Source organism: Salvelinus namaycush, chromosome 11 (assembly GCF_016432855.1).
Source record: "Salvelinus namaycush isolate Seneca chromosome 11, SaNama_1.0, whole genome shotgun sequence".
In the NCBI taxonomy this organism is placed as follows: Eukaryota; Metazoa; Chordata; class Actinopteri; order Salmoniformes; family Salmonidae; genus Salvelinus; species Salvelinus namaycush.
This window is the reverse complement of record NC_052317.1, coordinates 38,743,455-38,766,244: the sequence shown is the minus strand read 5'-3', so window position 1 is coordinate 38,766,244 and position 22,790 is coordinate 38,743,455. Positions and strand designations below refer to the sequence as shown.

General features: G+C 44.2%; 1 protein-coding gene across 4 annotated transcripts; it reads right to left on the bottom strand.

Annotated features, from left to right (window-relative positions):
- Positions 1 to 2,983: 2,983 nt before the first annotated feature.
- nadkb (NAD kinase b) lies at positions 2,984 to 21,100 on the bottom strand. Of its 4 annotated transcripts, none has more exons than XM_039003554.1 (12): positions 20,913 to 21,100; positions 20,121 to 20,384; positions 19,602 to 19,685; positions 13,319 to 13,448; positions 12,862 to 12,970; positions 12,625 to 12,710; positions 9,688 to 9,790; positions 9,380 to 9,585; positions 3,882 to 3,981; positions 3,622 to 3,755; positions 3,417 to 3,499; positions 2,984 to 3,240 (listed from the first exon to the last, which is right to left on the bottom strand). In XM_039003554.1, exons 2-12 carry the CDS (start codon positions 20,381 to 20,383, stop codon positions 3,078 to 3,080), a joined length of 1,461 nt encoding a protein of 486 aa, XP_038859482.1. In that variant the 5' UTR covers position 20,384; positions 20,913 to 21,100; the 3' UTR covers positions 2,984 to 3,077. The 4 variants fall into 4 exon arrangements, with proteins under 4 accessions (XP_038859482.1, XP_038859481.1, XP_038859484.1 ...); XM_039003553.1 differs by having other exon boundaries at positions 3,622 to 3,779; positions 20,913 to 21,099; XM_039003556.1 differs by lacking the exons at positions 20,121 to 20,384; positions 20,913 to 21,100 and adding an exon at positions 16,407 to 16,678 and having other exon boundaries at positions 3,622 to 3,779; positions 19,602 to 19,678.
- Between the last annotated feature and the right edge of the window lie 1,690 nt (positions 21,101 to 22,790).

Sequence of the window (22,790 nt, the reverse complement as noted above, 5' to 3'; positions counted from 1 at the left end):
AGAAGACCTACTCTGTTATGTAGAGACCAGGGTTGGGGTCAGATTCCAGTCAATCCAACAAGTCCAACAAATTCCAATTCCAGCCCATGTTTTTCAATGAGGAAAATGTGGAACTGGGTTTACTTTCTGAATTGAAATGGAATTGATCACAACCCTGACAGAATTAACATTAGGAGGTTAAGAAAGACACTCAAATAATACTTCATCAACAGCTTTTGACTACAACTTTTGAGGGATATTGGACAGACTACAGCTTTTGAGGGATATTGGACTGACTACAGCTTTTGAGGGATATTGGACAGACTACAGTTTGACTGATCATTGCACTACAGCTTTTCAGGGATCATTGAAGTCGTTTGAGATTCAACTCTAGTCCACCACAAAGAAATGGAGAAAAATACACTGAGTAAATATGATCAGGAACACATTCCTAATATCGAGTTAAATCCTTCTTTAACCCGTCTGCTCCCCTTCATCTACACTGATTAAAGTGGATTTAACAAGTGACATCAATAAGGGATCATATCTTTCACCTGGATTCACCTGGTCAGTCTGTCATGGAGAGAGCAGGTGTTCATAATGTTTTGTACACTCAAGTGTATTATGAGTTTTACAGTGGCTCCTCCTAGTGGTCATCAGCTCACTATGGTGAGATGCTCAACAATAGTAACTATCTAGCCATGCTGCAGTGTACGGAAGAACAGGAATTTCTCTCATTGCATTAATGGAGTTCAGGCCATGAAACTGTGTGTATGCTAATTTAGAAATGTTGACCTAATCAGAGAAGAGGAAATTGCCTTTGATCAGAACAGAAGATGGACGGCGTGTGATTCTGAAATATAGCTAAACAAAGAGAGGACCATGGACATTCCACAAGGGAAAGGAGGGAAACTCATTGGGGTCATAAAATGTACAGCTGGGTAGGTGACGCCTACAAGGGAAGAGTATAAAATGTGTTGTGAGCTTTCTAAAATGTATGCACTCAGCTGACTGTATCCTTGGTATTAAACACTTCAAACTTCTCTTGAGCTTTTGGTCTCAATTCCTTATCGCAAAGGTTGCAATAGCATTTTTAACAGCGCACTACTTTTTACCAGGACCCATAGGAATCTGGTCAAAAGTAGTGCACTGTATATTGAATAGGGTGCCATCATTCTCCCAGATCAGCTGTGTGGCCTGTAGCCATCTAAAGGGACAAGCAGAATATTTGGAATGTAACTGATTGAGATGCACACTAAAACAGAGTGATGATTAGGACCATAATACTAAATGTTAACTAAATCATCCAGCCAGGGGGCCCAGACAAATCAGTCAGTTAGCATCATAACCTGTTTAACATGAATATGACTGCTTTTTAGTATAATTCCCTGACAATACTATGTGTAAAATATATATATATACACACAGTTGAAGTCGCAAGTTTACATACACCTTAGCCAAATACATTTAAACGTCAGGAATTGTGAAAAACTGAATTTAGTCCTAGTAAGAATTCCCTGTCTTAGGTCAGTTAAGGTCACCAGTTTATTTTAAGAATGTGAAATGTCAGATTAATAGTAGAGAGAATGCTTTCAGCTTGTATTTCTTTCATCACATTCCCAGTGGGTCAGAAGTTTACATACACTCAATTAGTATTTGGTAGCATTGCCTTTAAATTGTTTAACTTGGGTCAACCATTCCGGGTAGCCTTCCCCAAGCTTCACACAACAAGTTGGGTGAATTTTGGCCCATTACGCCTGACAGAGCTGGTGTAACGTAGTCAGGTTTGTAGGCCTCCTTGCTCGCAGACGTGAGTTCTGCTCACAAATTTTCTATAGGATTGAGGTCAGGGCTTGTGATGGCCACTCCAATACCTTGACTTTGTTGTCCTTAAGCCATTTTGCCTCAACTTTGGAAGTATACTTGGGGTCATTGTATATTTGGAAGACCCATTTGCGACCAAGCTTTAACTTCCTGACTGATGTCTTGAGATTTTGCTTCAATATATCCACGTAATTTTCTTACCTCATGATGCCATCTGTTTTGTGAAGTGCTCCAGTTCCTCCTGCAGCAAAGCAAGATGATGCTGCCACCCCCGTGCTTCACGGTTGGGATGGTGTTCTTCGGCTAACAAGCCTCCCCCTTTTTCCTCCAAACATAACGATGGTCATTATGGCCAAACAGTTCTATTTTTGTTTCATCAGACCAGAGGACATTTCTCCAAAAAGTATGATCTTTGTCCCCATGTGCAGTTGCAAACCGTAGTCTGGCTTTTTTAATGGCGGTTTTGGAGCAGTGGCTTTGTCCTTGCTGAGCGGCCTTTCAGGTTATGTCGATATAGGACTCGTTTTACTGTGGATATAGATACTTTTGTACCCGTTTCCTCCAGCATCATCCTTTGCTGTTTTTCTGGGATTTATTTGCACTTTCGCACCAAAGTACGTTGATCTCTAGGAGACAGAACTAGGAGACGCTCCTTCCTGAGCGGTATGACGGCTGCGTGGTCCCATGGTGTTTATACGCGCATACTATTGTTTGTACAGATGAACGTGGTACCTTCAGGCATTTGGAAATTGCTCCAAAGGATGAACCAGGCTTGTGGAGGTCTACAATTTTTTTTCTGAGGTCTTAGCTGATTTCTTTTGATTTTCCCCATGATGTCAAGCAAAGAGGCACTGAGTTTGAAGGTAGGCCTTGAAATACATCCACACAGGTACACCTCCAATTGACTCAAAGGATGTCAATTAGCCTATCAGAAGCGTCTAAAGCCATGACATCATTTTCGGGAATTTTCCAAGCTGTTTAAAGGCACAGTCAACTTAGTGTATGTAAACTTCTGACCCACTGTAATTGTAATACAATGAATTACACGTGAAATAATCTGTCTATAAACAATTGTTGGAAAAATGACTTTTGGCAAGTCCTAACCGACTTGCCAAAACTATAGTTTGTTAAAAAAAAATTGTGGAGTGGTTGAAAAACGAGTTAATGACTCCAACCTAAGTGTACGTAAACTTCCGACTTCAAATGTATATATTCTTACGTGTGCTTGTGTGTTTTCAATTCCTGTGCACATTTATGTGTCTGTCTGTCTGTGTTCAGTTCTCTGTATCTGAGGAGTCCGAGACATCGTCAGCCAGACGAGCTTGTTTCTTTCTGACGTTCCAGTGCAGACACTGAGCCAGGCTCTCAAACCAGTCATACACCAGATCATGACAACAGATGGATGGTACCGGATAGCACGACGTAGTGATCTTTATACTGCAGGGAGAGTAGGGGGAGATGAGTGGTAAGAGGGGGAGAGAAGGGAGAGGGGTGGAGAGGAGGGAGATTAGGGTTGATTAGTGTTCTAGCAAGGATCTTCCATTCTACCTGCTAGAATGTGGAAGCTATTACACTGTAGTAAATGGTTGTAAGGTGAAGGACAGTGAAGTTACCAGTCTCCATGGCTGATCTCCTGTCTCTTCCTGCCGTCGAACGACACCCAGCAAGTGTTCCTGGCATCAGGGGAGAGGGTGATCTGCAGACAGACAGAGACAGACAAGGGGAAGAGGTCAACACAACCATAAGACAGACAGATCCCCTCCCACTCTTCAACCCTCCCCACTCTCTTCAACTCTCCCTTCTCCTCCCCACTCTCACCATCAGCTCGACCCCAGCAGGCACCACTATGGGTCTGAAGGAGAGGGAGTGTGGGCAGATCGGTGTGACCATGATGGCCGGGACATTAGGATGGATCATTGAAGCTCCCGCTGCTGCTGCATACGCTGTACTGCCTGTAGGGGTCGACACGATCACACCTGGAGCGGTGGAGGAAAGGGAGGGAAGAGAGATAGGTACTGAAGACAGAAGAGTATTTGTTCGTGCCACCACTGTAGCGCTGTGTCATGTCCTGTACTCACCGTCTCCCTGTACAGAGGTGATGAGGCGTCCATCTAGGTACAGGTCAACATTAGACAGGTAGGAGGAAGGGCCTCGGTCCACCACCACCTCATTCAGAACCTACACACACACACACACACACGTTTTTGAACAGTATAGTTTTGAAACAAGGAATAATGGTTAAATTATTAAACTGAGATAGGTGACAGTATTTGATGCCTTGTCTAACCATTCATTGCTTTGTCAACATTTGACGATGAAAAACCACCTTGTTGTTAAGCTAGCTAAGTTCAAACTTGTCAATTAGCTTACTATTTCATTTTTTACCTTTATTTAACCAGGTAGGCCAGTTGAGAACAAGTTCTCATTTACAACTGCAACCTGGCCAAGATAAAGCAAAGCAGTTTGACACATACAACAACACAGAGTTACACATGGAATAAACAAACATAGTCAATAATACAGTAGATTTTTTTTTTTTAAGTATATATACAGTGTGTGCAAATGAGGTAAGATAATGGAGGTAAGGCAATAAAATAGGCCATAGTGGCGAGGTATTTACGATATAGCAATTAAACACTGGAGTGATAGATGTGCAGAAGATGAACGTGGAAGTAGAGATACTGGGGTGCAAAGGAGCAAAATAAATAAATACAGTATGGGGATAAGGAAGTTGGATGGGCTATTTACAGATGGGCTATGTACAGGTGCAGTAATCTGTGAGCTGCTCTGACAGCTGGTGCTTGAAGTTAGTGAGGGAGATAAGAGTCTCCAGCTTCAGCAATTTTTGCAGTTTGTTCCAGTCATTGGCAGCAGAGAACTGGAAGGAAAGGCAGCCAAAAGGAGGAATTTACTTTTGGGGGTGACCAGAGAGATATACCTGCTGGAGCGCGTGCTGCGGGTGGGTGCTGCTATGGTGACCAGTGAACTGAGATAAGGCGGGGCTTTACCTAGCAAAGACTTGTAGATGACCTGGAGCCAGTGGGTTTGGCGACGAGTATGAAGCGAGGGCCAGCCAACGAGAGCATACAGGTCGCAGTGGTGGGAAGTATATGGGGCTTTGGTGACAAAACGGATGGCACTGTGATAGACTGCATCCAATTTGTTGAGTAGAGTATTGGAGGCTATTTTATAGATGACATCGCCGAAGTCGAGGATCGGTAGGATAGTCAGTTTTACGAGGGTATGTTTGGCAGCATGAGTGAAGGATGCTTTGTTGCGAAATAGGAAGCCGATTCTAGATTTAATTTGGATTGGAGATGCTTAATGTGGGTCTGGAAGGAGAGTTTACAGTCTAACCAGACACCTAGGTATTTGTAGTTATCCACATATTCTAGGTCAGAACAGTCCAGAGTAGTGATGCTGGACAGGCGGGCAGCGATCGGTTGAAGCGCATGCATTTAGTTTTACTTGCATTTAAGAGCAGTTGGAGGCCACGGAAGGAGAGTTGTATGGCATTGAAGCTCGTCTGGAGGGTAGTTAGCACAGTGTCCAAAGAAGGGCCAGAAGTATACAGAATGGTGTCGTCTGCGTAGAGGTGGATCAGAGAATCACCAGCAGCAAGAGCGATATCATTGATGTATACAGAGAAGAGAGTCGGCCCGAGAATTGAACCCTGTGGCACCCCCATAGAGAGACTGCCAGAGGTCCGGACAACAGGCACTCCGATTTGACACACTGAACTCTATCAGGGAAGTAGTTGGTGAACCAGGCGAGACAGTCATTTGAGAAACCAAGGCTGTTGAGTCTGCCGATAAGAATGCGGTGATTGACAGAGACGAAATCCTTGGCCAGGTCGATGACTAGTTAGCTCCAACTGTTTACTGGTGGTATCCATAGCATATATACTTTGGCTTATACTTAAGGTCAGTCCATCATTACTTTAAGACATCCGGAAAATGTCAAGAATTTACTAAGTTTCTTCAAGTACAGTCGCAAAAACCATCAAGCGCTATGATGAAACTGGCTCACATGAGGAACACCACAGGAAAGGAAGACCCAGAGTTACCTCAGCTGCAGAGGATAAGTTCATTAGAGTTACGAGCCTCAGAAATTACAGCCCAAAGAAATGCTTCACAGAGTTCAAGTAACAAACACACTACAATTACTTAGGTTTAAAAATAAACTCAACTGAACACCCACATGTCCAGAGGAAAATGACAAACATTGCATGCGGGTCAGAATGAGGCCAAAATCCACTAATAATAACAACTCAAAAATCAGCAATGAAGTTTTTGGAAACATGTACAGTGACCTCCTCTCATATCATTACCAAGTCCTGCAATGCCAAGAGCTGAGAAAAGAAGAGTCCCCTCATCCAGCTGGTCCTGGGATTGAGATCAAAAACCTGTTCTACTAACACACTGAAGCCTCAGGTCCCTCATCCAGCTGGTCCTGGGGCTGAGTTCACTAACCTGTTCTACTAACAGACTGAAGCCTCAGGTCCCTCATCCAGCTGGTCCTGGGGCTGAGTTCACTAACCTGTTCTACTAACAGACTGAAGCCTCAGGTCCCTCATCCAGCTGGTCCTGGGGCTGAGTTCACTAACCTGTTCTACTAACAGACTGAAGCCTCAGGTCCCTCATCCAGCTGGTCCTGGGGCTGAGTTCACTAACCTGTTCTACTAACAGACTGAAGCCTCAGGTCCCTCATCCAGCTGGTCCTGGGGCTGAGTTCACTAACCTGTTTTACTAACAGACTGAAGCCGCAGGACCAGAACATCCAATCAATCAGAATAAAACAAATTACAACACAGTCAAAACAAAAACGACATTACCTACTGGGAAACACAAAGCAAAATGCAGTGCTATCTGGCCCTACATCAACAGTACACAGTGGCAAACTATTTCACCATGGTTACTGATCAAAACCTTAGAAAAACCTTGACAAAGTCCAGGCTCAGTGAGCACAGCCTTGCCATTGAGAAGGGTAGACACAGGAAAACCTGGCTCCCTGTAGAGGAAAGGCTGTGCAACCACTGCACCACAGCAGAACCTGAGACAGAGCTGCATTTGTAAAAAAAAAAATATATATATATATATTAAATATATATAAAAAATATAAACCAATTACTGTCATTTCTCCAAATGTGAAACCCTTATTCAAGGTTTCAAAGACCTCTCTGAAGAGGATAGGCTACCCATCCTGTTGGGGGAGGATGCAGAGAGCTGTGGGTTGGCAGCGCACTACATTGCTGACTGCCATAAGACGAGGGACAGTGTCTGACAGACCAACCAACCTCATCTTTGCCATTGTTATTGTCCATTGTAGTTATATTTAACGTTAATTATTGTTGTTAATGATTCACCCATTGACAATCTTGATTATTTTAAATAACTTCATTTCCAAAGTACGTTTTGGCAATATGTACATTGTTACGTCATGCCAATGAAGCAATTTGAATTTAATTGAGTGTGTATGTCACACAAACTGTCGACCGCAGTAGGGTCTGCAGTCAGAATCCGTCTAGGTGCGCCTTCGTAACCACGGCAACTGGCGCAACAGGGCCACTAACATCCAACCAGCCACGCTTTATTATGACTGCTGCCATGGAGACCGGGTGATGCTCCCAGACAAAAAAAATGTAAAAAGGGGATGAGAGGAGAGAACGGAGGAAGGGAGAGAGGGTCATTTGCAGTGTTTTTGTAATTAGTGTATTTCTGAGACAGATACAGACAGTCTATATTACATAAACTTAATTTGTTAGGAAAAACCCTTTTTGCATCTTAATGAAAACAGACAAACATACATTATTAACAATGATAATTGATTAATTGAACATGCTAACCACATGTATACAATACATCAATGTGAGAAGAACAATGTTACGGTGAACTGGTTCCTGAATAAACTTCAGTTAAAGACATTACATTCCACCACCAGCTGCCCCATTTGAGCTTCCGAGTAGCACAACAGTCGGTCTAAGGCACTGCATTTCAGTGATAAGAGGCGTCACTACAGACCCTGGTTCGATTCCAGGCTGCATCACAACCGGCCGTGATTGGGAGTCCCATAGGGCGGCGCACAATTGGTCCAGTGTCATCTGGATTAGGGTTTGGCCAGGGTAGGCCCTCATTGTAAATAAGAATTTGTTCTCAACTGACTTGCCCAATTAAATAAAGGTTAAATATATTTATTTTTTTAAACAGCATAACCAGTGGCAACTCGTCATTCAGGGCAGGTGGCGTTTGAGCCCCAACTGTTTAGCTAAAAAAAAGTGTGTACAGGACCAGTCAAAAGTTTGGACACACCTACTCATTCAAGGTTCTTTATTTATGCTATTTTCTACATTGTAGAATAATAGTGAAGACATCAAAACTATGAATTTACACATACGGAATCATGTAGTAACCAAAATAGTGTTAAACAAATCAAAATATATTTTAGATTATTCAAAGTAGCTACCCTTTGCCTTGACCGCTTTGCACATTCTCTCAACCAGCTTTATGAGGTAGTCAGTCACCTGGAATGCATTTCAATTAAAAGGTGTGCCTTGTTAAAAGTTAATTTGTGGAATTTCTTTCCCTCTTAATGCGTTTGAGCAAATCAGTTGTGTTGTGACAAGGTAGGGGTGGTATACAAAAGATTTCTGAGGCTGCCATCCGTTTTTTCGTTAAAACGATAAGAACAAATGATAAAATTCCACGTCAATTTCAGTGGCGACCACCCAACTATTTAGCTTTGTTTTTTTTGTTTTTTGCCTGTATTTTTTGTGCCTGTTTTGCATGTTATTTTGGTATTAATACGTGCCACATATCAATTTGCAAACAATGTAAATAAAGAAAATGTTGAGTGAATAAAGCCACATACAAAACATGGTCTCTTTCTTGAGTAAGGCAGCTCCAACATGCAGGTGTTTCAGCCTAGCTCAGTGCTTTCTGTGGTGAAGGGGCAGCCAGCGGAAAATACATTGGAATGATATTCTAATATTATACATTTCCGTAACCTAAATAATTACATATGCAATGCCTAGTCAGCCATATCATTGTTTGAAACCTGGACATTTTACATAGCCTATCTTACCTTGCTTTTAATAGCCTACAGCCAAAATCTGACAATAGGAAAAAAATGCCGGTGAAACCAGCATTTCTTCTTCTACTGTCCAAAGGCTGTAAGGCACAATCCTATTGCTGCATCTTTAGATATTCCCTCCATGTTTGTACCATTAGGCTGTATATCCATCTCTGTCACGTTATAAAAACCGCTCGCATCAGGTGCTCGTTTGAGAATGGTCTTCTCTCGTAATAGTATTCTGGAACATTCACGCATATGGCCGAGACAAGTGAACACAATGTGATCTGTTTCAGCAGCCTCGTGTTTGTGTCAACATTTTAATATGGAACCACTTGTGTGCATTTTATATTTGTCCGGCCTATCGTCCCGCAACTGTTCCAATGTCTGTTTTGAACCGTACCAGAGATTTTTATCATCCCCAGGACCCCTTTAATTTGGAGACCTGCTAGGGAGTAGGGGCTAGTGCAAAAGGGTTTGGAGCTAGGGGTTAGGGATTGAGTCTTACCTGCATCTGTAGGGTAATGTTCCCAGCCTCGCTGTTGGTGTGTCCATGGGGCAGCAGGCCATTGTGCTCCGTGTCCGGCTGGCCCCCAGCTTGGCCTTGGCCCCCAGACCCCTGGTACTGCTGCTGGCCTGGCTGGCCTGTCCTCTGGAGCATGTCCTTCACCACTTTCACCTTCAGACGACTACGCAGCGTGATGGCTGCATTACCTGGTACACACACACACAAACAGACACCCATCAGATCATGAACTGGCAGATATATCATTGATTGACAGCGCTATTTATTTTTATTTGAAAGGAATCCTCTACCTTCAAAAACTTTAGCCACCTCTGTCTTGTATGATTCAAACTTGAACGGTGTCAGAAAACCCAGAGAACCCAGATGGAACGCCATGACTGGAGGAACACTGCCCTGAGAGAGAGACAGAGATAGATAGAGTGAGAGAGTGAGAGAGTGAGATAGATAGAGGGAGCGAGATAGAGAGGGAGAGCAAAACACAGGGCGGCAGGTAGCCTAGTGGTTAAGACTGTTGGCCGATGTCCCCTTGAGCAAGGCACTTATCCAGAGCCACTTACAGGAGTAATTAGGGATAAGAGCATCTGCTAAATGACAGATGTAATTGTAGCTATAACATACTGGAAACATGAAGGAGAATAAAGCATCTGTCCTCCTTCTCAGTTCCACACAGAGGAGGCTGGTGGGAGGACAGGCTCATTGGAATGGCTGGAATGGAAGCCAAGTTGGTTCCATTACAATGAGCCTGTCCTCTCTATGGTCATGATGGTTCCATTACAATGAGCCTGTCCTCTATGGTCATGATGGTTCCATTACAATGAGCCTGTCCTCTATGGTCATGATGGTACCATTACAATGAGCCTGTCCTCTATGGTCATGATGGTACCATTACAATGAGCCTGTCCTCTCTGGTCATGATGGTTCCATTACAATGAGCCTGTCCTCTATGGTCATGATGGTGCCATTACAATGAGCCTGTCCTCTATGGTCATGATGGTTCCATTACAATGAGCCTGTCCTCTATGGTCATGATGGTTGCATTACAATGAGCCTGTCCTCTATGGTCATGATGGTACCATTACAATGAGCCTGTCCTCTATGGTCATGATGGTTCCATTACAATGAGCCTGTCCTCTATGGTCATGATGGTACCATTACAATGAGCCTGTCCTCTATGGTCATGATGGTTCCATTACAATGAGCCTGTCCTCTATGGTCATGATGGTACCATTACAATGAGCCTGTCCTCTATGGTCATGATGGTACCATTACAATGAGCCTGTCCTCTATGGTCATGATGGTACCATTACAATGAGCCTATCCTCTATGGTCATGATGGTGCCATTACAATGAGCCTGTCCTCTATGGTCATGATGGTTCCATTACAATGAGCCTGTCCTCTATGGTCATGATGGTACCATTACAATGAGCCTGTCCTCTATGGTCATGATGGTACCATTACAATGAGCCTGTCCTCTATGGTCATGATGGTGCCATTACAATGAGCCTGTCCTCTATGGTCATGATGGTTCCATTACAATGAGCCTGTCCTCTCTATGGTCATGATGGTTCCATTACAATGAGCCTGTCCTCTATGGTCATGATGGTTCCATTACAATGAGCCTGTCCTCTATGGTCATGATGGTTCCATTACAATGAGCCTGTCCTCTATGGTCATGATGGTTCCATTACAATGAGCCTGTCCTCTATGGTCATGATGGTTCCATTACAATGAGCCTGTCCTCTATGGTCATGATGGTTCCATTACAATGAGCCTGTCCTCTATGGTCATGATGGTTCCATTACAATGAGCCTGTCCTCTATGGTCATGATGGTGCCATTACAATGAGCCTGTCCTCTATGGTCATGATGGTACCATTACAATGAGCCTGTCCTCTATGGTCATGATGGTGCCATTACAATGAGCCTGTCCTCTATGGTCATGATGGTTCCATTACAATGAGCCTGTCCTCTATGGTCATGATGGTGCCATTACAATGAGCCTGTCCTCTATGGTCATGATGGTACCATTACAATGAGCCTGTCCTCTATGGTCATGATGGTTCCATTACAATGAGCCTGTCCTCTATGGTCATGATGGTTCCATTACAATGAGCCTGTCCTCTATGGGCCCTGGTTAAAAGTAGTGCGCTATGCAGGTACTGAGGTTCCATTTGGAACGCACACAAGTCTGGCCAATGAAAACGGAAACCTCTAAATCACTTAATTCTGTTCTGTTCCAAGTATGATGAAGGTGGCGATGATGATGATTAACATGGAGATGATGACTAATCCAAACACTGCCTCAAATGCCACAGACAGACCAAACACACACAGCCAGCCTGCCCTAAGCAGGCAAGTACAAGACTCGGGTTAGAATAAGCAGGTGTGTTGGAACAGGGGTTCCCAAACTTTTTCCACTTCCAGCATTGGGGAACATCTCCCCCCGCACACCCCACCATGTCTATTTCTATGGGCACAAGCACTGTTCATGACTCAAACTGTTCACACCCCTCTGGTTGGTGGAGAACATTTTGCAGGTTTAAAAGCGTATTTCCTACAATTTTCACATTTTTAAAAAAAAAATATTTTTTTTTTTTAAAATGGGGTGCAAAGAAAATGTTCCAGTTTTAAAGCAAATTTTCTTGCAATTCTACACATTTTGCCATGTCTAATGTGTATTCATGTGATATTTGAGTGACACAAAAATGACAACAATATCTATGGTCTAAAAACAGTTGACATGGGCTAGTTGATCTGGACCTTTCTGACAAGCTATAAATATCTCTCTAAGGTCTACAATGACTGACATCACAAGAGGAACTGATGATGCACTACCCAATTTAGAAATGGCACCTTGTGCGTTCTACTATTACAACGTTCAAGAGAAAGTTTAAAGCCGAACTGAGTTCCTTTAAAAACCACTGTGTTAGAGCAGGGCTGGCAACCCTGGTCCTGGAGGGACGCAGGAACTTCATGTTTTTGGTTTAACTGACCTGGAAGACCAGGTGTGTTGAATTTAGGCAATCACTGAACTGATCAACTAGCTGGTCAAGTATGGTGCCTAGTTGGAACAAAATCCTGCCGTACCTAAGGCACTCTAAGAACAGGGTTGCCCAGGAACAGGGTTGCCCAGGAACAGGGTTGCCCAGGAACAGGGTTGCCCAGGAACAGGGTTGCCCAGGAACAGGGTTGCCCACCCCTGGTGTACTGTATGTGTTAGTGGGTACCTGGAAGAGAGAGGAGGCGTAGAGTAGAGTCCCGTCTCCTCCCAGACAGATGATGAGGTCAATACAGTGAGAGATGTCATCATAACCTGGACAAGAAACACAGTTCAGCAATTTAGTAGAACTATATACGTTGTAGCCATTTGACCCAATCCACACGTTTACTGAAGAGGAATGGATCTGACACACTGCTGGCTGGATGTTATGCTATGAGAGATGGTGTGTGTGTGTGTGTCTTACCTTCTCTAAAGGTGCAGAGTTGTTTTCGGATTGAGGTGAAGGTCTCGTCCGTAGTCAGGGAGACGTCAGCCACCACCCTCCTCTCCACAAACACCAGCATACCCTTCTCCTGGAGCACATGGAAATGGAACGTCACTTTACTTCCTGAATAATGAATTGAAAGCCCAACCCTGGTAGGTATCCAGCAGATCTGATTCGGACTGAACAGTCTGATATCATCATAGTGCAGCATGTATGACACAAGACAAGACTACAAAATTCATGCTTTCATTCAATTCTGGGACTACATGCTTCCATCAAGAGAAATATTTATAAAACTGCATTGATCTCTATAGATTTACCATTGATAATGTACATAGCTCCTATTCAAACGCATCATAAACAACAACGTGCAAGCACATGCACACACTCACACAGAACCACACACACACATACTTTCAGCTCTATGATACAGTACCTCAACGAGGAAGTGGCAGAGTTCTTTGAATGGTTCCACCAGGCTCTCGTCTCGTATCTTCCTGATGACCAGAACGTTGACTGGGGGTTTGTTCCACGTCAGGCGTTGACTGGCCGGATCCTGGATGTGCCTGAGGACGACACACACAATCAAACTTCATTAAAAGTAGTCTACATTTATTTATACATTTTATAGTTCGCCTCACAACATCAGGCACAGAACAGTACAGCTACACACACACTTCCATTGACATTGGCCGATTCCACATTCCCCTTTACCAAAAATACATTTTTCTAACTAGTCTTTGAATTTCCTTATTGTTACCATTTAAACGACGTTCGGTGGTCGCGCTGAAAATAATCCCTCATTTTCAAAAATCGAAGCTGTTCTGAACAGTCATTCATTAACATGGTAAATACAGAATTAGATAACAAAGTCCAAACTCCACAGCTACTCAGTCTCACCAGATCCCAGGGTTGATCATTTATCTTTACTGTCTAGATGGACAGTGTGTCTACGTAGAGTGGGGGTTATTGTCATGCAAAAGCCTGCCTGTCTCATGGTAATTAGCAGTTCATTAACATAAGCGAGTTTAGCATCTCCAGGCCGGCACTCCTACAAGCCGCTAATGCGAGCTTCTGAAACATCTACATTTTTAAAAAGTATAATAAATCAATTTAATATACACCGTCACAATAAATCCATTATTTTAGTCAGGTCTAAAGAAACATTACGATATGAAGAAAACGTGTTTCAGAAGAACAGAATATGAGTCTGCCTACTGTATGTTATCTGGCTACGCGCCATGCCAACGGCAGCCTAGGCTGTAGGTTATCTGGCTACGCGCCATGCCAACGGCAGCCTAGGCTGTAGGTTATCTGGCTACGCGCCATGCCAACGGCAGCCTAGGCTGTAGGTTATCTGGCTACGCGCCATGCCAACGGCAGCCTAGGCTGTAGGTTATCTGGCTACGCGCCATGCCAACGGCAGCCTAGGCTGTAGGTTATCTGGCTACGCGCCATGCCAACGGCAGCCTAGGCTGTAGGTTATCTGGCTACGCGCCATGCCAACGGCAGCCTAGGCTGTAGGTTATCTGGCTACGCGCCATGCCAACGGCAGCCTAGGCTGTAGGTTATCTGGCTACGCGCCATGCCAACGGCAGCCTAGGCTGTAGGTTATCTGGCTACGCGCCATGCCAACGGCAGCCTAGGCTGTAGGTTATCTGGCTACGCGCCATGCCAACGGCAGCCTAGGCTGTAGGTTATCTGGCTACGCGCCATGCCAACGGCAGCCTAGGCTGTAGGTTATCTGGCTACGCGCCATGCCAACGGCAGCCTAGGCTGTAGGTTATCTGGCTACGCGCCATGCCAACGGCAGCCTAGGCTGTAGGTTATCTGGCTACGCGCCATGCCAACGGCAGCCTAGGCTGTATGTTATCTGGCTACGCGCCATGCCAACGGCAGCCTAGGCTGTAGGTTATCTGGCTACGCGCCATGCCAACGGCAGCCTAGGCTGTATGTTATCTGGCTACGCGCCATGCCAACGGCTGCCTAGGCTGTATGTTATCTGGCTACGCGCCATGCCAACGGCAGCCTAGGCTGTAGGTTATCTGGCTACGCGCCATGCCAACGGCAGCCTAGGCTGTATGTTATCTGGCTACGCGCCATGCCAACGGCAGCCTAGGCTGTATGTTATCTGGCTACGCGCCATGCCAACGGCAGCCTAGGCTGTATGTTATCTGGCTACGCGCCATGCCAACGGCAGCCTAGGCTGTAGGTTATCTGGCTACGCGCCATGCCAACGGCAGCCTAGGCTGTAGGTTATCTGGCTACGCGCCATGCCAACGGCAGCCTAGGCTGTATGTTATCTGGCTACGCGCCATGCCAACGGCAGCCTAGGCTGTATGTTATCTGGCTACGCGCCATGCCAACGGCAGCCTAGGCTGTATGTTATCTGGCTACGCGCCATGCCAACGGCAGCCTAGGCTGTATGTTATCTGGCTACGCGCCATGCCAACGGCAGCCTAGGCTGTATGTTATCTGGCTATGCGCCATGCCAACGGCAGCCTAGGCTGTATGTTATCTGGCTACGCGCCATGCCAACGGCAGCCTAGGCTGTATGTTATCTGGCTATGCGCCATGCCAACGGCAGCCTAGGCTGTATGTTATCTGGCTATGCGCCATGCCAACGGCAGCCTAGGCTGTATGTTATCTGGCTATGCGCCATGCCAACGGCAGCCTAGGCTGTATGTTATCTGGCTATGCGCCATGCCAACGGCAGCCTAGGCTGTAGGTTATCTGGCTATGCGCCATGCCAACGGCAGCCTAGGCTGTAGGTTATCTGGCTATGCACCATGCCAACGGCAGCCTAGGCTGTATGTTATCTGGCAATGCACCATGCCAACGGCAGCCTAGGCTGTATGTTATCTGGCAATGCACCATGCCAACGGCAGCCTAGGCTGTAGGTTATCTGGCTATGCACCATGCCAACGGCAGCCTAGGCTGTAGGTTATCTGGCTATGCACCATGCCAATGGCTGCCTAGGCTGTAGGTTATCTGGCTATGCACCATGCCAATGGCTGCCTAGGCTGTAGGCTAGTTTATCTAGCAAACAAGATATGCTTATAAATCTGTTCCATTATTTTAATATTATATGATTTTAAAGTAAGACGAATATAATTGAACTTTGGTTGAATAGAATCGAAAGGAAATGTTTCCCATTCCGGAGCAGGTGCACATATGAAATGTTGAGCTTAAAGGTGATCATTTAAAACAGGTCCTATATGCTAGATTTAGAGTTATTTGGCAACTTTAGTTGTGAATGATACAAACCTTAGAAATCAAAACATACACTGAAAAACAAAAAATGCAACATACAACAATTAACAATTTTACTGAGTTACTTATATGAACTGTAAGTCAGTCAATTTAAATAAATTCAATAGGTCCTAATCTATGGACTTCACATGACTGGGAATACAGTTATGAATCTGTTGGTCACAGATACCCTCATAACAAAAATATAAATAAATAAAAAGTAGGGGCGTGGATCAGAAAACTAGTCAGTATCTGGTGTGACCACCATTTACCTCATGCAGCACAACACATCTCCTTCGCATAGAGCTGATCAGGCTGTTGATTGTGGCCTGTGGAAGGCTGTCCCACTCCTCTACGGCTGTGCAAAGTTGATGAATTTTGTCGGGAACTGGAACATGCTGTCGTAAACGTCGATCCAGAGCATCCCAAACAGGCTCAACGGGTGACAGTTTGGTGTGTATGCAGACCATGGAAGAACTGGGTCATTTTCAGCTCGCAGGAAATGTGAACAGATCCTTGCAACATGGAGCCGTGCATTATCATCCTGAAACATGAGGTGATGGCGGTGGATGAATGGCATGACAATGGGCCTAAGGATCTCGTTACAGTATCTCTGTGCATTAAAATTGCCATCGATAAAATGCAATTGTGTTTGTTTTTCATAGCTTATGCCTGCCCAAACCATAACCCCACTGCCACCATGGGGCAGTCTGTTCACAACTTTGACATCAGCAAACCGCTTGCCCACACGACACCATACACGCTTGTCTGGCATATGCCCGGTAGAGTTGAAACCGGGTTTTACCCGTGAAGAGCACACTTCCTCAGCATGCCAGTGGCAGAGTATGTGAGTGGAGCTAGATCAGAGGGAGGAGCGCGCCCAATTTGACTGGAGCGTGATTCCCAAAGGTCTGCCTTCTCGCCCGCTCCAATTTCACTCCAGTAGCGCTTTCACTAGCTCAGGGCATGCCCAGCCCAGCATGCATTTGTAGTCTACTTGTGTGCTGCTATAGCCCCTTGCTTCAACTACTGTCATGGAGTTCACTAAATATTTCATAAAGGAACTAATAAAACACAGTTGCAAAATCAAGGTGACTTACAAAGATGAGGACGAAAAGCAAGAGAGGGAGTGTGGTGATGTAGTGTCCACAACTAAATAATCATTATGGAATCTGAAAAGACACGTATCTCGAAAGCATGATGGTGTACTTTACTACGTGCACATGCTAAAAGAAAGGAACGAGGTGGGTAGATAACTAAGTGTGTCATTGTAGCAAAGTAGTCATAAACAAAACAAAAATCAGATCTCTTAAAAGTGTTGAATTAGAATGGCCCATTATCAAATGGGCAGGAAGAGGGGCAGGGGGGCAAATACATGTCCTCCGTATGCACACAAATAGTGAATGGAGGCTGCTTTCCCACCAGTTTGTTTTCCAATGATGCCGAGTAGGAGCATGCAGCCACTTGCTGTGCGACAGGTGATATTCCACCCAAATTCTGTATGCCATGGGCTCTCCAACCCTGTTCCTGAAACTAGCCAGATACCCTGGTTTAAATGAAGATATGGATTTCTCACCCTTCCTGTAGGGTTGTGATAGGTTCATTTGCTGTCATCTAGTGGACATTTTGCTCAATTGCCCTCAGCTATGTATAGACTGTTGCTGTTCATGTTTAGCTGTGTTCTAGTGTACTATGGAATATATTGCTTTCTTATTCTTGACACTTCTCCCAGTCATATTTAAGGGTAGAACTACCTTTCTAAGTGTCCTGATACTTCTAGCTTGGAGTTGTATTTTTATGATAACATAGCTACAGTATTTCACTTTTTAATGTGTATAGTATTGCTTACTAGGTGTGTCCAATCAATTTTGTAACCACTCCCTCTTCTAATTAGGGCTAATTGGAAAAGCTGTTCAAAAGAGGACATTGTATTATTTTTTTTCACTCCCTGACGAAGGCCATGCAGCCGAAACGCGTCGGATTTTTTAAACTTTGTTTCTATTGAACATGCCATACTAATAAAGACATTTTAGTTCATTATATGAAGAGTGCCTTGGTCCTCCTTTCTTTTTGATAGCCAGTGCTTCATTTGGGAAACCAACTGAAATCTGTTCGGGAACATCGATAGTAACACGTCTTCACAACTAAACATATTTCATTAAACTGTTGACAGCCCCTCTGTCTGCACGCTGGAGAAAGGAATGAAGGAGAGAGGAGGAGAGATGGAAACACATGGTGGTGAGATAATCTGTAGCTAAAAGGTCATGTGTAGCCTATTAATTATGAAAATATGAAAAATGCCCCATGGCATAAGGTAACCAGTCCATTCAGTATGCATAATAACACAGTCCACAGGCAAAAGGCCATTACTAGAATTAGTTTAATGTTGGAGTCTAGGCTAGACCCAATTATGTACCAAAGACATCTTCAATCTGTTATGTTTTTCTGCCATGTGTAATATGCAGTAGGCTATGTATTGTATAATGACACAATCATTATTAGAATTTGGGGGTTGGGCTCATATATAGGCCTAAGGGTATGCATAAGCTCTTTTATGTGTTTTGAATACATCACCAGCATATTGGCTAGTCCATCACCAGCATCGCTGTCCATTTCGTTGTTAGGCTTTGAAACATCCACAATGACCATGTGTTCCACTCAGTTTCAACCTGTTGTTGAACCTCTTTCTTCAAATTGATCATCACAGTGAGGTGAGTTTTAAAAGCATGATACTGTTTTGATGAGTGTTTGATGTGATTTTGTGGTTAGATGTCAGAGTGGTTAGAGGGACAATAGAGCACTGAGTATCAGGCCATTAGTGAGTTGGGTACTACCAACACATCATGTCCCTAACGACCATGTCCAGAGTGCATAAAAGGAGATTACTGTGACTCAACAGTCACGTGGAATTTTAATGCGGTCATGACTCATGACAGCCGGTGTATGCGGTAATACGGTCAATGAAACAGCCCTAGGCTAGACCCTCTGCAACCAAGTACCCTAGGTGTCCTGACTCACAGTACCAGTTCATAGGACACTACTACCCAATCACAGTCCTGTCCTCAACTCTCCATAGGACACTACTACCCAATCACAGTCCTGTCCTCAACTCTCCATAGGACACTACTACCCAATCACAGTCCTGTCCTCAACTCTCCATAGGACACTACTACCCAATCACAGTCCTGTCCTCAACTCTCCATAGGACACTACTACCCAATCACAGTCCTGTCCTCAACTCTCCATAGGACACTACTACCCAATCACAGTCCTGTCCTCAACTCTCCATAGGACACTACTACCCAATCACAGTCCTGTCCTTAATGCCCATCTTACCTGCTGATACTGGGACAGATACGTGAGGATTCAATGCCAAACAACAAAACTAAAATAACAAAGAGAGAGGGAAACAGATTCCAGACAGTGTGTACTGTAAGTGCAATGAAGTTCCCACACCAATGACTTACATGACTGAGGTTGGGTTAGGAAGAATACAGGCTTTGGGTCCAAAGTGAGTAGCAGGATATGGTCCATGGAGAAAGTGAGCTCTCCTGTAGGAGGTAGAAAAGAGGACAGTCAGACAGAGTGAGCGAGCGAAGAGAGAGTCAGACAGACAGAGTCAGACAGAGAGTGAAAGAGTCAGACAGACAGACCGACAGTGAAAGAGAGTCAGACAGACAGACAGCAAGAGAGAAAGACAGACAGAGAGAGTCAGGCTGAGAGAAAAAGAGAGAGACAGACAGAGAGAGAGCAAAAGAGAGAGAGAGCGAGCGAGAGAGTCAGACAGACAGACAGACAGCATGTCCAGCTAGCTACCCTAAGGCAGTACTGTAGCTATAATGCCCTTATTGTCCCAGTAGTCTCATGTTAGCCTGGTCCCATATCTTTTTATGCTGTCTTGACAAATCCTAGACACAAGACAGCACACCAAGCAGCTACTGAAAGAGACTACTGTCCCAGGCTACCTGCAGTGCTCAGACACGCACCTCTTAGGGGAGGTCTCTGCCATCTCTGCCGTCGAAGACCCAGAGGGCTCGGAGAGTTCGTGTTGGACCGGCAACCTGCCTGGCTCGCCGTCGGGCAGCAACAGGTGTTCCTGGTCATCCTGATGATGGCATTGGGACCTCTTCTCCTCCCGTCGTCTCTTAGGTGACTTCCTGTGTTTGGAGGTCGAGGACCTGACTGGCTCTGGAGGGTTGGAGCTTCTCTCTGGTGTTGCTGAGGAACAGGATGACTCTTGAATCTCCATCCTGTAGGAACGCACACGTACACAGTACACACACATAAACTGGGGTTGAAACTGTAAATATCCCTGATTGACCACATGCTGCAGCAGAGTGACTAGTGTCACAACGTAGTTAACAAAACCATGCAAATTGGGTTTACAGGGCAAATATATAAACACTATCAACACATGACCTGTCTAATTATATAGCTAGACTAGCCAAAAGGCTAGTATTGAGCCGTTTCAATATCGCCATATGCTAGCCTTTGGGCTATAGCTAGTCTTGATAACTGGATAAAATTACTAGCTGGTTAGGTAAGTTAGCTAGTTAGCTATCTAAGCAGGCCAGCTTTAGCCAAAATCTCAACTTGTTTATTAAAGCCTACACTCCTGTAACCTTAGCATGACAGCCTTCTAAACAAAGAAAAGCACGGACTAACAAGACATGGCTAACAATGGTTTAGTGCCAATGCAAGGTCAACTGGACTAAGTTTAGTTAACTAGCTAGCAAAAAAAACGGTAAAGTTGTCTAAGCTACTGTAGCTAACGTTACCTTGAGTTGCTTAACAGCTCTCCCTACGACATCATCAGCGCTGTGTTAGCTTCCACGAGCTTGATAGCAAACGATTCTGATTAAATACTAGTAGCTGGTCAAGGGCAAATGTTATAATGCTAATTGTGTGTCTGTGATTTTACTTGCAAAGCTTAACCTAGCTAGCTACAGAACATCAGTTGACAGAATCAACACATAAAGTTACATGCGCAGTGGAAGCCATTCGGAAACGGCTGCCTCTGATTGACTGTTCAAGAGCGTCAATCCTGCCACACCACTGCGCAGCATTCGAGATCTCAAACAGACCGCCATATCAATTGCCAATTTAGTAGTCTATGTATCTATCTACATATCGTTAGACTGATAACATAAAAATTCAAATCCTGGGTTAGACAGGAAAACCTGTTGAGAAGTGAGCTGCCAACCACAGGGTTTATGGCATCAGTACCCTAGATCAGGGTGTTTTCAAACCTCTCTTCAGGGACCCCAAGACGTTTCAAGTTAAATCAGGTGTGCTAGCTCTAGAATATATCAAATACATGTAATGGCTGGGGGTCCCAGGGAAGCGGTTAACTTCTTAATAAGAAGTAGGTAATGTTGTCCGTCTGGTGTAGAAAGATTGTTCTACTCAGTTATATCACCAGCTGGGTGTTCTGTGTGCAATGAGTTTTGAATATTCGTTTTATTTCCTGCCATACATGACATCTCCATGCCATCTGCTGCTGTTGGCTCCAGAGGCACAGCACTGCACCTGACTCCAACTGCATTTGAGTAGTAAGCCTAAAGCTACCGACCGTAGATGAAAGTCTTGTGATGTGCGTCTGGGACAGCTGAAAGTCAGACACTATTTTTTTTTAACAGAGTAGATACTTTTGGGAAACCGGGCCCAGATCAACATGGTATTGTTGCCATTGTTGATAAACTTTTTAAAAAATGTTGAAATAGACATGTATCTAACCCCCATATCACACACTCAAACTGAAATCATAATGTAATATTTGTGTACACATTGTACAATCAATTAGTGTGCGAGACTCAAATATCACATTTATTTGTATATATCCACTGTACACAGATCATGAAAAATTGGTTGTTTTAGTCATCTCTTTGGTCTTGTGGGTCAAACAGAAACATCCTAATGATTGGTTGACAATAGTCTCCCACAATGCAGGTAATGGCTGCAAGATGAAGTACGTGAAGAGAAACTGCAGAAAATTGCAGTCAAAACTTAATGACCTCTGATCACATTATTTTTTACAAGTTCATGCAGTCCACATGTAGGCGCAAGTCGGACATTTTTTATCCCCAGAGTGCAACACAGTTTGAAAGGTGGTGATCAATGATATCAGAGATGCTCACCGACTTGACAAAAGTGATCCACTCGAATGCGCACTCTGGTTTCTGACCACTCTGACATTATACCACTAACTTTTAACAGGCACGAATTGGTAGCTTCGTACGAACCGTCCTGATCTCGCATGCTTAATGTAAGCAATATACAGTACCAGTCAAAAGTTTCATGAAGTAACCAAATTAACAGGTGTGCCTTGTTAAAAGTTAATTTGTGGAATTTATTTCCTTCTTAATGAATTTGAGCCAATCAGTTGCACTGTGACAAGGTATACAGAAGATGGTCTTTTACCAAATAGGGCTCAACCAACGGCGTTCAAAAGATTGGGGTCACTTATAAATGTCATAGTTTTTGAAAGAAAAGCACATTTTTTGGTCCATTAAAATAACATCAAATTGATCAGAAATACAGTGTAGACATTGTTAATGACTATTGTAGCTGGAAACGTCTGATTTTTTATGGAATATCTACATAGGCGTACAGAGTCCCATTATCAGCAACCATCACTCCTGTGTTCCAATTCTGGT

What these genes read in the sequence shown, in the direction of transcription:
- nadkb (XM_039003553.1), bottom strand. Translation starts at nt 20,383, where the DNA reads ATGGAGATTCAAGAGTCATCCTGTTCCTCAGCAACACCAGAGAGAAGC. An exon ending in TCTGCCACTTCCTCGTTGAG is followed by an intron (nt 12,971 to 13,318) that starts GTACTGTATCAT and finishes CATGTGCTCCAG; the next exon opens with GAGAAGGGTATGCTGGTGTT. An exon ending in CACCTCTGTACAGGGAGACG is followed by an intron (nt 3,780 to 3,881) that starts GTGAGTACAGGA and finishes CCACCGCTCCAG; the next exon opens with GTGTGATCGTGTCGACCCCT.